Source organism: Athene cunicularia (assembly GCF_003259725.1).
Source record: "Athene cunicularia isolate RWA chromosome 8 unlocalized genomic scaffold, athCun1 chr8_part1, whole genome shotgun sequence".
NCBI lineage: Eukaryota > Metazoa > Chordata > Aves > Strigiformes > Strigidae > Athene > Athene cunicularia.
In genome coordinates this window covers 5,741,848-5,754,037 of record NW_020799109.1, presented here as the reverse complement: position 1 = coordinate 5,754,037, position 12,190 = coordinate 5,741,848, and the positions used below count along the sequence as shown (strand labels likewise).

At 49.6% G+C, this 12,190-nt stretch overlaps 1 protein-coding gene across 1 annotated transcript in view; it reads right to left on the bottom strand.

Annotated features, from left to right (window-relative positions):
• DHCR24 (24-dehydrocholesterol reductase) overlaps window positions 1–10,767 on the bottom strand; it is a 20,871-nt gene extending 10,104 nt beyond the window's left edge. Inside the window, exons 1-2 of the mRNA XM_026854243.1 lie at window positions 10,310–10,767; window positions 8,060–8,172 (exon numbers count right to left, since the gene is read on the bottom strand). Of these exons, the coding sequence (XP_026710044.1) occupies window positions 8,060–8,104 (45 nt within the window). The 5' untranslated portion in view covers window positions 8,105–8,172; window positions 10,310–10,767. The remainder of the gene's footprint in view (window positions 1–8,059; window positions 8,173–10,309) is intronic.
• Window positions 10,768–12,190: the final 1,423 nt, after the last annotated feature.

Genomic DNA, 12,190 nt, shown 5'->3' with positions numbered 1-12,190 from the left:
CGGGGGGAGCCCCGGCCAGGGCTGGCACGGGGCGGGGAGCAGGGCCAGACCCCCGGCCGCGGCTGGGACGGGGCCCGAGGCAAGGTCAGAGCCCCGGCCAGGGCTGGGGACAGGGCCTGAGGCAGCGGGGACCTGCCAGTCGAGGCTGAGGGGTTATGGGGCTGGGGACAGGCCCCTGGCAGCCCTGTGGTGGAGGTGCTGTGGTGGCCGGTGTCCCTCGGGCAAGCGGCTTGCCCTTGGTGCTTTTGTGTTGAGGAGGCAGGAGCAAAACGTCTCCACGTGCCTCTCTTGTGCAGCCCTGTGGCGGTGGTTCAGGTGTCAGTGAACCTGGCAGCGCAGGTGTCTCCTGCAGAAAGTCAAAAAGGGCTGTGCAGTTTGCTTTCTAGAAGGAAGAAAGAGATACCCCCCTCCAAAACCCTAGCAGAAAATTCTTTGCCGTGGTGGACAGCAGGAGGGAAGATACATAAAGTCTGTGAGAAAGATAAGGTGTGTTTTTCTCAAGCTAAAATCCATCATTCCCCTCTCAAACAATCCCCAAAGTGCTGTTTGAGAGGGCAGTGGCAGAGGTGCCCAGCGGGCAGTGACCAGCCCAGGAGATGCTGACACAGCACAGTGCTGTCAGGGACACCAGAGAGGCAGAGGGACCCTGCCGCAGCACCGCTGGCTTCAGAGAGGAACATGGTGTCCAGGTGTTTTGTCAGGATGCTACCACGGTGACACAGCACACTAACGTGCCTCTTCCCCGTTGTCAGCAGGACAAATACTCACCTGTGCCTTTAACTGCCACAGGAGATTACTTGGGAGCACCAGGCTGGGAGGGTTTGCTGCATCAGAGCTCAGCTATAGCAGGCAGCCAAACGTTGCAGTCTCCTTCAGACAACTCAGAGGCTTTGTTTGGAACCCTGTTCGGTATTTTGTCCCACCACTTTTATCAAAATACTTCTCTGAAACTTCACAGCTCTGATGTTTGGAAATGGTCTCCTGATTTCCAGCCTAAATTTATTCACGGCCAAATTATATTCACTGCACTTGTGCCTATTCTGCCCACTAGCTCTTTTCCTTCTTACATCCAAGTTGATGTTATCTGCTTTTATTTACCAATTTGTCCGCTGACTGAAATTATGCACGGAAAAGAAGTTTCCCATGCCCTAACAGAGATTATTTTAACCTCTCTGAAGGAGCTAAATAATTATTGTTGATCTGAGTGTGATCAAGTGCAGGGTTATTGGGTAACAGCATCATTTATTCATAAGGGAATATTTATACCTTTAGTGTAATTTCTGTTTTGAAATTGTTTTTATGCAGACCTATTAGAAGTGCTTATAATGTTTTCCATGTTTTGCTCTTGTTTATGTAAGGTCCTGGGCAGCGAGAAGGGAGTAGGTGAGCTCAAAGATTGCAATGTGAAACTGCTTTTAAACAGAGGAGTAAATCACCGCTAAGATTATGGTGTAATTGCTGTGTACCTAGCGATGCCAAGCATAGAAAATAGAGGAATCAGAAGGGGATGAGGGAAGGGGAGACAGACGTTTTAAATGCTGACGTTTTTCATTTTAGTTATTTTAGATGTGAGCAAAACATCATCCAACAATCTACATAGGCTTAGGAAAACATCATCCACAAATCTGGTTTGAAAAGCTAAGAGTCCCTCGGTATCTTCGGTAAGACTGAAATCCCTGATCTCTTCAATTAAATTATCATTTTAAGTGTGTTTAAGCTGTTAGTGCTTCTTAAAAAAGCAGTCCTCTTCCCTTCCTCTCCTCCCTCCCGCTCCTGCCATCCCGTCCACCCACTCATGCTGTTCTGGGCACACTGTGCAGTACAAAATGCGTCTGCTGTCACTCAGTAAAACAGGCTGAGGAACTGATCTGACTGAAGAATTGAACTGTTTTTTTAAATCACTTTTTTTCTGCCTGGATCAGCTCTCTGGTGGAGTTCACCCCACATACGCTTGTGTAGGTGGGGTGCAGGGAGCAGAGCAGGGAGCTCTCACTGGCCATGCCAGAGCTACCCATCGCCTTGGTGAGAGCTCACCCCGCTGATACCGTGAGGACTCTGTTCATTACCAAGCGGGACTCAGTAACAACTATGCAAAGGCTTTTGGACAAAGAAAGAACGAAAAGATGCAGCTGTTTGTCTAAGGGGACAGCTAAAAGGGACATGATAATGATGTACAGAGCGTTCAAGCTGCGGACAAAAGTAGGCTGAAAACTTCTGTCTCTGTAAGAAAAGTATGAAGAGGCATTCAGTGGAACCAAAGAAAGACACTGAAAAGCATTAGAAAACCCTTTATTTCCCGTGCAAGCTCTCACAGCCCTGGTACTGACTGCCACAGCGCTGCTGGTGAGTGGTACCAGGTCACCAAAAGGATGGGTGTTTTAATAGTTACAGTTATGAAAACTAATCAAGAATTTTGGGAAGGCTGCAAGCTGCCTTAATTCAGCAAACAAACCAGACCACCGTCACTAGAGGTTGGGAGAACATTTCCCTAATCACCTGCCTTCAGGTTTCCTGCGCATTTTTTTGGCACAGAGCTGGTTTCAGAGGGTTGGATGGAGGTGGTTTTCAAATTCCTGTGTGAGAAGCTCCCTCTGCTGAGAAAATGAAAGTATGTTCGGTCGCCTTGAGGGAAAAGCCTGTTGGGGGACTGGGCTGGAGCTGGGCTTTTGGTGTGACGTGGTGGGCAGGTTGACACACGTTGGTCTGGATACGGGCTGAACGAACCTCGAGAGCTTTTGTACATCCAGTAATTGAAGAAAAATGTCAAATGTCATCTTGAAGGGAAAAATACAGGGGAATGCTATCAGCTGTTTTACAGACTGATGATATCAGAACAACTGCCAGAATATTCCAGAGGGATGGCACATACTTACATATTACCTCTGAAAGAAAAAAGTCACTTTGTGGCACAGGAAGATTTAAAGCCAGCCTGGTCTGTGGAGTGCTCTCTGCCTTCTGGAGGCAAAGCAAGGCTGTAGCAGTCAGGAGAAGCACATACCCACCTAACACCTGACAGCCATGTCCTGGGATCGGGGTGTATTTCCACAGAATGTGAGGAAGAGCATCCAAACACTGCTAAATCCTTTTGATAGTGTAAACCTAAACGGAAAATAGCTGGTGTGACTGTCCTACCTGCCTGAGGAGCGGGGACTTAGGAGCTGGGGTGGCTCTGTGTGGTCTTTCTCTACCTGGATGCATGTTTGTGAGGCCCAGGAGATTTCAAAAGAGAGCAGAGACATTTCTACTGATGTTTGACTCATCAAACCTGCACGCTGTACCTTGGAAAACCTTCTCTTCAGAGGGTGTATGGGAAGAGTGAGGTTTACCTTAGGTCGCTCAGTTGTCTGGCTTCCAGATGGTGTTTTTGGAAAGATATTTATCAACAGAATATCCATTAGCCAGGACCCACTTCTCAGGTTTCACAACATGAGGACTTGAGGAGGAGGAAGGCAGAGGGTTAGTACAACAGCTGTAGCTGTGGTGGCTGTTGAAAAATCAACCAAAAAGGGATGATGGGATTGCAGTTACTTTAGAAACCGCCAGGTAGCTCTCAGGGAAAATGAAACACCACCTGAAGACTAAGACAAGAGCTTTAGGATGATTAGGCTATTTTAGATGTAGGTGGACCTAATCTACTGTGGAAGGACTTGTTTAACATCTGAGATGGGGAAGGGTCTCCCGGTGACTGTGGCCTAGCCTGCTCAGCACACCTTCTCCTCAGGGTGACTTTGCTCTTTCTTCCTTGCCTTCCCCTTGTCCTCTCAAGGCTGCAGTCACCCTGTTTACACCAGGAAGGGTTTCACCAAGAGAAGGAATAACAGGTGCTGCAAGGCAGGACAAGGAACCAGGGATTCCTGGGCTGTACCCTATGTGCTTGCATCGTGGCTGTGTTGTGTGGCCCCACTCCTCCGGCAACGAGTTGTTGTAGACGCCTGGTGGGAGCCCAGTTGTCATCTTGGGAGGAAGCAGATGTAGGGTGTGAAGTGAAATCTGGAATATTAACGATGGCAGGATGGGGCCCATCCTTCAGTGGCTGTGCACTGTGTCAGGAGGCAAGGTCAGCTGCCGGTCAGCACGTTCACAGAGCCACCGAACCCCAACCCCCCCCCCCCCCGTGCTGCAGAACATGCGAGAGCTTTCGTGTATTCTCTCTGACGTGTATTAAATCCAGCTTTACAACTGCCTGTGAAAAGACACACTGTCTGGGATTTATAAAAATAATCACTTGTCAAAACAGAGAGCCGGGCTGGGAAAGGAATTCAGCCCTCCCTTCATTGTCACTGGGGCCAGTGTCCTCAGCAGCAAAAATGAAATGGCTGTGGCAAGGTAGCCAGCATGATGAGCTGGTGAGTGAAGGACTTGGGGTTCCAGCACCGAAACTAGAAACTGAGGGAGGCCACGCTCCTCGTGGGTGAGCAGTGGAGGAGAGCGAGCTCATGGGCAACCACCAGTTGGGCTTGTGGCCCCGCTGGGCATGAGGCTGTCTGAGAGGGAGGAGGGGCAGCATTTGGAGAAGCAGTAGTGGTCCCCGTCTCTTTCCATCGGTGAGATCCTGCAGACACCAACTGTGCTGGGCAATCAGAAAGGAGCTGCAGGCACTGAAAGGCCCACCCTGCGCACTAGATATGTTGTTTCAGACTCATGGTATAGCTGGATCTCCATAGAATGGACACGTGTGCCGGCGGCCTCCAAGATGCCCAGGGTGAACTTTGTCGTGAAGGCAGTTGTGAAGCATGGCTGGTGATGAACGTCTCCAGGATACCTTCTCCTGTCACTTGCCTCCGACCTCCTCTTGCCTGGAGTGGCAAATGTGGTGGGAACATGCAAAAAGCATTTGGGGCTGCTAATGTGACAGTGAAGGCTTGCCAATGTCACCAGAGGAAAACACTGGAAGTTATTTTTCTGTACAGGCTACATTTTTCTCCCGTTTTCAGCTCCCAGCAAATCTGCATGTGTGTTTAGCTTCCTGGTACCAGATGTACTTGCGGGTCCTTTTCCTCCAAATAAAGCTAAGGCTTTCGCTGCCTTGGCCGTCACCATTCTCTCCGTCTGGTGCTGCCGCTCCGTCACCTGTCTGCTTTCATTTATTTCAATGTTTTAAAAATTTCATGGGCCCACTCCCAGATGATGTAAACTGATAAAACTCCAGGCCATGCTCCAAAAATATCAGTGCAACTGTAGGATCTAGCTCTTTGGGTTTACTTACCTATGCCAAAGAGAAATAGAAAAAGCTGTAAGCAAAGCAAAAAAGGAAAAGAAAGGCTGAAAAAAAGAAGTTTAGAATGTTGGTTATATGAGTTGTATAGCTATTATCGTTATCTAGCATACCCTTTTCTGAGCAAAGCAATCGCAGCCAGATAAGTTAATAATTAAGGGTGACAAAAATATACCATTGTTCCAGTAATAAGGAACAGTATTAGTCTTATTGAAGATAAATGGAGGCGTCTTTAATATGGTTCAGTGCTGTGCTGATAGACTGCTAATGCCACTTTTTCACTAGAAAACTCAGCATAAAATCAGGTCAAAAGCTGATTGCCAGTATCTTAAAGCCATTTTACTTCCCTCCAAGTTGCTTGCCTCCTTTCGATGGCAGATGTGGCTCGGTGACAGTCCATGTTGGGAAGCAACTCCCACGCGTACGGAGCTGAGCAGAAGGAAGTTGGAGGCTTTGAGAAGAGGTTCCTGCCCCTTCTTATCGAGAGCAACAAGACCTGTTCCCATGTGTGGATCATCTCGTGGAGATACAGAATAATTTCAGACTGAGTGAAAACTGAATAAACAACCTGGTCCTCACCCCTGCAGATACGCGATTGGCAAAGGTCTCTGCACGGGAAGGTGGCGAGGGTGTGATTGCTCAGTTTCCCTTAATACAAGAGTCCTGTAAAATTCAGTTTGGCAGACTTGATTATAGCAACGCCTGGTAAAAAGTCAGTAATTTCAGTACCTCCTGACCCAATCAAACCCCAGTTTTTTTGTCCCTCTAGCAAGTGCAGAAATGTGATGGCTGCAAAACTGTGCCGAGGGGGTGCAGCGGCCTTTTGATACCCACAGCCAGAAGTGCTGTGCCTCCCAAAATAGATCTGAAAATGAGTAAATGCACAGATCCCGTCTCCAGCTCACATTAAAACCTAGGTGTGCTTCTCAAGGCTTTTGTGCCGAGCTGGCAACTCACACGATTGCTTTCTGTCTCCTGCCCTCTCCGTCCTCGGTGAAGCACATTTTTTTACAAAATCCTTAAGAAAAGCGTCGGGAGATCAGCCAGCAATAAGCCATTATTATCCAGAGCGGTTAATTACCATTATCTCTAGTATCAGCCAAAAACCTGTAATAAGCTCTGAACTTTTATTGCACTGAGGTGTCCGTTCACATCCAGACTTAAGCAGATTATAGGGCTGGGATGAGCTCTCCCTGCTGCTGGAAGTGGCACAGTGAATCATCGAGGGAGGAGAGTTTCATCCCTCTGCGAGGCAAGGAGTCACCCGCCAACAACAGTTGACAGTTTCCTGGCACAGGAGTATTTACACCTCTGGAGAAGTGAAACTACACTCTTTAAAAGAAGATGAGTAGCCAGAGTAGCTCCTAGCTAAGGGAAGGACAGGATACATTCTGGGGAGAAAGATTAACTCTCTGGGTCCCTGATGACTTCAAAGGGAGGTCAAGCAGGGAAGCCTGTGCTCTCCATTGGCAGTGGCAGGTCTCTGTCTCAGGGATGCTACTTACAGGTGCTTTCTCTGAGGTCCTGCCACAGTCTGAGATGCTGATGGTAAGTCACCTGCGTATGGGAGATAGAGACCTTTTTTTTTGAGTCTGAAGGTAAGTAATTTAGGCAACATTTTCCATCTGTTTCTTCTCATGCATCTGTATAAACACCTGTTACATTCACATCCTTCTCTTTCCCCCAGGTCCGTATAGGATCTGTTCCTTGACAGTTTGGGGGAAGACCTAGGAGCAACCTGCTCCTACACCTCCATAGGAGAAATCTTCCACTACTGCTGTTTCTTTCAGGAGTAAATCAGGAGACCATTCTGAGCGTGGGGTCTCCACAGAGCCTCAAACTGCACAGCTAACCGGAATGTGAGCCAAATTCACCGTTGAGGGAGCCACCGTACTGCCCTTGGCTTCACTGGAGATGAGTGTTGATACCTTCCGTCAGCCTGGCTCTGACACTTAATGCCATTACAGAGAAGTTGCAGCCCTTTATTTCCCAAACTCACCTCCTGTCATTTTTTTTTGCAGAATTTTGAAATTGTCTCCAGTTACCTAGAAACTTGGGTGAGAAGATGTAAATCTTCCAGGTGAAAAGCAAGACAAGGTGTGCAGGCAGAAATAACAGCTTTTACTAGGTCAACAGCAGGCAGAAAAAACAACTTTTACTAGGTCAACGGACAGCATTGCAGACCAGCTTTGAAGAAAGCAGACAAGCTTTTGGGCACAGCAGTATAGCCAGAGCAACATCACTGCTGCTGGAAGGAAGAGAGTGACATTTGCTGTTTGAAACGGAGACCACGCAGCGTGAAGAAAAGAGAACCAAGCTTAAAAACACCTACCTCCTAAGCTGATGTAAGTAACACAGCACCTTTCCTGCCACCTATAACCCTCAGACACCAGATGCTGCCCCAAATACTCTGACCTGCAGAGGGGCTTTTGTGCCTGGAAGTATGTTTGGGGGGTTTTTTGAGCTATATATCACTCAGACTAATAAAAGGTGCTCCCTCTCCTTTCAGCCATACCTGTGCATCTCCTCAGGCTGTCATGCTTCCAACAAAAGTTTTGCTGGCAGTGTAATATCCCTCAGCAACCACCCAGCACAGCTCATTGATGTTAGCAAGGGCTTGTGGGCAGCCTGATGCCAGTGAGATAATGCAGGGGGCACTGGGAAAGGAAACCAGCTGTGGAATATCTGGGACAGGCGTGTGTCGGACACCGAGGGCTTCCTTGGGGCTTCACTCATGGTGGCAACCAGAAGAGTGAGATGGCTGCGCCATCCTTTTTCTAAAAATCATAATTAGTGCTGCTTTTAAGCTTCGCTGGAAAAAAAAAAAAAAAAAAAGCCCATTACCTCCTTCCTGGAGATCACTGTAGTAGCTGAGTGCAGCAGAGACATGAAGGTGGCACAGGGTCTCGGGGATGTCTGGGTAGCTGTAGTTCATCCCGCGTGTAATGCTGAGTTCTCTGGAAAGCAAATTTAGCCAGCTCCGTTTGTAAGTGCTTGCTACTTTTTTGAACATCAGCATTTGGAATCAAGGGTAAACAGGAACTTCAGCCTCAGATATTCCATGTGCAGAGTAAAGCTAACTGCTGCATGTTTCAGCAGCCAGCGCAGATCTTCGATAGCTCTCTCTGCTCAGGTGTGATAAATGCACTCACGACCCGCAGCAAGCTTGACTGAGGAGCCTACAGGGCTGAAAATCAATGTTTCTTCACCATGAGCCAAATGGCAGCTCATGCTCTAACGGAGCTGCAACATCTGCAGCGTGTAAAAGACGCTGGGTGGTGGGTTACGCATGTGTTAGCACAACGTTGTGCATCTTCCCAGAGGAAGAAGCTCTCATCTGAAATGCTCAGAGCACATGGGGCCTCCCTAAGGCAAAAATCTCCAGGAGCTCAAGAAAAGTTTTGCTTGACTAAAGATTGAGCAAAAGCATCAAGATTTAACTCTTTCTTCCCACATGCACCTCTTTAGGTGAATTGCAAATCCTTTGCAGATTTTGGTGGAAAGCTCCTAGGAAGCTCTTGCTGTCCCCATTTGCAACACAAAACTTTCCTTACAGGATACTCACAGCTTTGTCATGCCCATTTATCTACACAACAGCCTCAACAGGAGGTGACGCCAGGTCAGCCCGGTGTTCCTGTGCTAACACAAGTCCTGAATGAAGAGCAGAAGGAATTTGAGATCATTGCTTGTCTGCAAAGCCCTCTGTGGATGAGGGCATCAGGACTTCTCCCTTTCCAGGACTTCCCACCACAGCCATGTTCCCCATTGTATTGCAGCTTTACAAACTGCTGGGTAGGACACTGTTACAGTCAGGTTAGCACACATTTAAGCTTCAACACACGCGGAGGTTTTGGGTCCAGAAGCTTGCTAGATGATGGACACAACTCGTGCAGAAACCACTTCAGAAACTGAAGAGCTGAATGCAGTTTATACACCTCTCACTTTTCTGTTGTAACTCGAATCCAGTAGAAGCCATTGGAACTAAATAAGAAGATCTGTTATGTACAAAATGAGCTTCTGGAGTCTGTAAAGTCTCATAGTGAAAACATAGCTGTCCACAGGAAGAGTACTTCTTGGTGAACCTGGCCTAAACAAGCACACACCGCTCTGTGGTCATGGGGATGATCACCTTTCACATCCAAATGCTGGGCTTTGCCTGCTGGAGAGCAAACATGAGCCATCCCAGACCCTCCAGCTGCCCACACAGCAGAACCACCCCAGAGAGATCTACGGCCAGCTGCAGGTTCAACCCCAAATGGGCCTAAGGACACTGGTCAACACTGCGTCTTTTGAAGATGTGGGACAAATATTTTCAATGCCTAGATTTACTGCTTGGATTAAGTAGGAGTGCCTGAGCCACTATATCAACTAACGCAACTAATTAGGCATTTAAAGAAGATGCAGATGAAGGCAAAGATAAACAGCAGGAGGTTTCTCCCTTGCTTTACACGTGCCGGGTGCAGGAACTCCTTCCCATCTGTACATCCTCATGGCTGTGTGCTGCAGGCTGCCCCCACCTCTGCTGTGCCTAGTGGCCCATGCTAAGGGGAAACACGACGTGTGCCAGCCCCTTGGGAATGACTTCTCTGTGATCCAGAAAATATGGGCCTCCAGAGGTGTGTCCCCTACAGCCTCAGCAGCAGCTCTTTAGTGTCTCTGTCATGTGTGGCAGAGCGCTGCCGAGAGGTGCTTGCCGGGGGCAGCTGGGCACGAGGAGAGCGGCCTGGGTGCCAAATCACCCCTGGGGACCTGGGACCTGGCCCAGGGTGTCGACACTCCTGTCCCAGCTAGGAGAGCCCTGGCAGGGAGCCTGGGCTCCTCTTCTCTGGGCTTGGTGCCCTGGTGCACCCAAATTGGCTCTTGGCTTGGTCCTCTGGTATCAACCACCTGGTCTGATGGGGCAGAAAGTACATTCACGTACACACACACACACACACACAGAGGTATTGAAAAAGCTAATTTATTTAGCCTGATTATACAGTGAAATACACTATTTTACATGTGATTTGCTGCAGCAGCAAAATGTGGTGAACAGTGAATCAAGAAGCAGCACTTTTCTGTGCCAGCAGCGTTGATCAGGCACAGCATCCTTACCTGGGGGAGGCAATTACTGGAACAATCTCTTTTTCTCCATTCCTCCTTTGTTCCTGTTCTTGCAGGGGCTGTAACTGTCTTTTATATCTTCTCTTTTTTCTCCACTGTAGTTTCACCATGTATGGGATGTTTTACATATTTTGCACAGATATTCTGCCTTTATGCTGGAGGAGCCCTTTGTCCATGCCCTGGATGTGTTGCAGCACCTTGTCCCCCAGCAGAAATGTTCTCAGAGAGGGAAAATATGTTTTGGCCGAGGCGCTGCTAAGCTGGCACCACTCAGCACTTAGAGCCTCTACCTTGTGAAATATTTGTCCTGGGTTTGTGGCTGCCTGCAGGCCAGCTCTGGGGAAGACAGAAGATTACAGATGGTTATGGGGCTGGAGGACCAAAGGGCCAGAGCAATGCGCTGTCACGGAGCCATCTCACTCTCTGCAGCCCTGAGCTAGGAAGAGCACACAGAGCCATGCACTAACACCGCTTTGAAGTGCTTCAGAAGCCATCTGACAATCAAATTTCAGTTAAATACAATATCTGAGCAGGTAATGAGCAGCAGAAGATGTCTCATTGTCCTTTAATAAGGGAACTGATGATTCACAGTGCCCATGTCACTCATGGATGGTAACGTGAGTGCTCAGCTCCAGCGTAGCTGCAACAGAGGAATCCAGATGTTCACTCCTGGGATCCCCGGGGCCAAACTCTGTCCTGCCAAGGAGCGAAGACCACTGTGTTTGGAGGACACCTGGGCTTTGTTGTCAGGGATTGTACCCTGGGGTTCGAGGACCTTGGTGCATCCCAGCCTGGGGGGGTGAGGCCATGTTGGGGTGTTGGCCTCAGGGACCCCTGCCCCATGCCCCTCTCTCTGTGATGGAGACACAATCTGCTACAGGGCCAGCCCCATGTGAACAAGTCCTCTTTGTGCCTCAGTTTACCATTTGTAAAACTCCTCGGTGTCCTCAGGCAAATGGGGCTGCACACCCCCACATTTTTCAGCTAGGCTGAGTGGTGACCAGGCATACACCCCGCAGATAAGAATTACGGGACGGGTCTTTGCACCAGTCCCTGCAGCCTGTGCAGATAAACCCTGAGCTGTTTTTGAACCAGCAACATGAGGAGCTGCAAGGAGCACGGGACCAGCAGCCCAGGGTTCATTCAGCTCCAGCGCAGGTGTATCCATAGAAATGGCTTTGTCTGTCAGCGCTGCTCAGCTCGAGAGCAACGTGATGGATCTGTGCGAGTGTGCAGCCAGAGCACAGCGTGGCACGACAGCGGTTGGTAGCATCTACCCCTGCCTCTGCCCTGAGGAACTGTGCGTGAAGGCCCCAGGCCCACGGAGCATCCCGAACCTCAGCGCGGAGCACCCTCGGCTTGTTTAGAACACCCAGGTATCCTCATGGGTGCTGCGGGGCAAAGAGATCCAGCCGGAGCTGGGGAAAAGGGGCCGTGCTGGCATTTGGCAGAGAGGTGAGGAGGACTGAGGTGGTGACAAAGCAAGTTTGTGGGAGATCTCCCCCCGTGCTGCAGCGTGGGTGTCCCACCCAGGGACAGTGGGGTCCCACCCGTGGGTAGCGATGCCCACAGGGAACCTCCCCTGGGCTCTGCAGCCCGAAGCGCTCCCCAGGTCCCTGATCCGCCTGTTCCCTGGCGGATTGGGGGCGACCGGGCTCCTTGCTGCCCGTCCCTCGGGAACGCGGGCAGTGCCACCCCCGAACCCCCATTTCGGGGCACTCGCCGCCTTACCGACCCCCCCTCGCCGGCGCTGGCGGGCGGCAGGTTCCCCCCCAGCAAGCCGCCTCCTTCACAAGCAGAACACAGAACACAGCGCCCGCGGCGGGGCTTCCCTTGGCCTTTCTCTTTCTCTTTTTTCACCTTTTTTTTTTT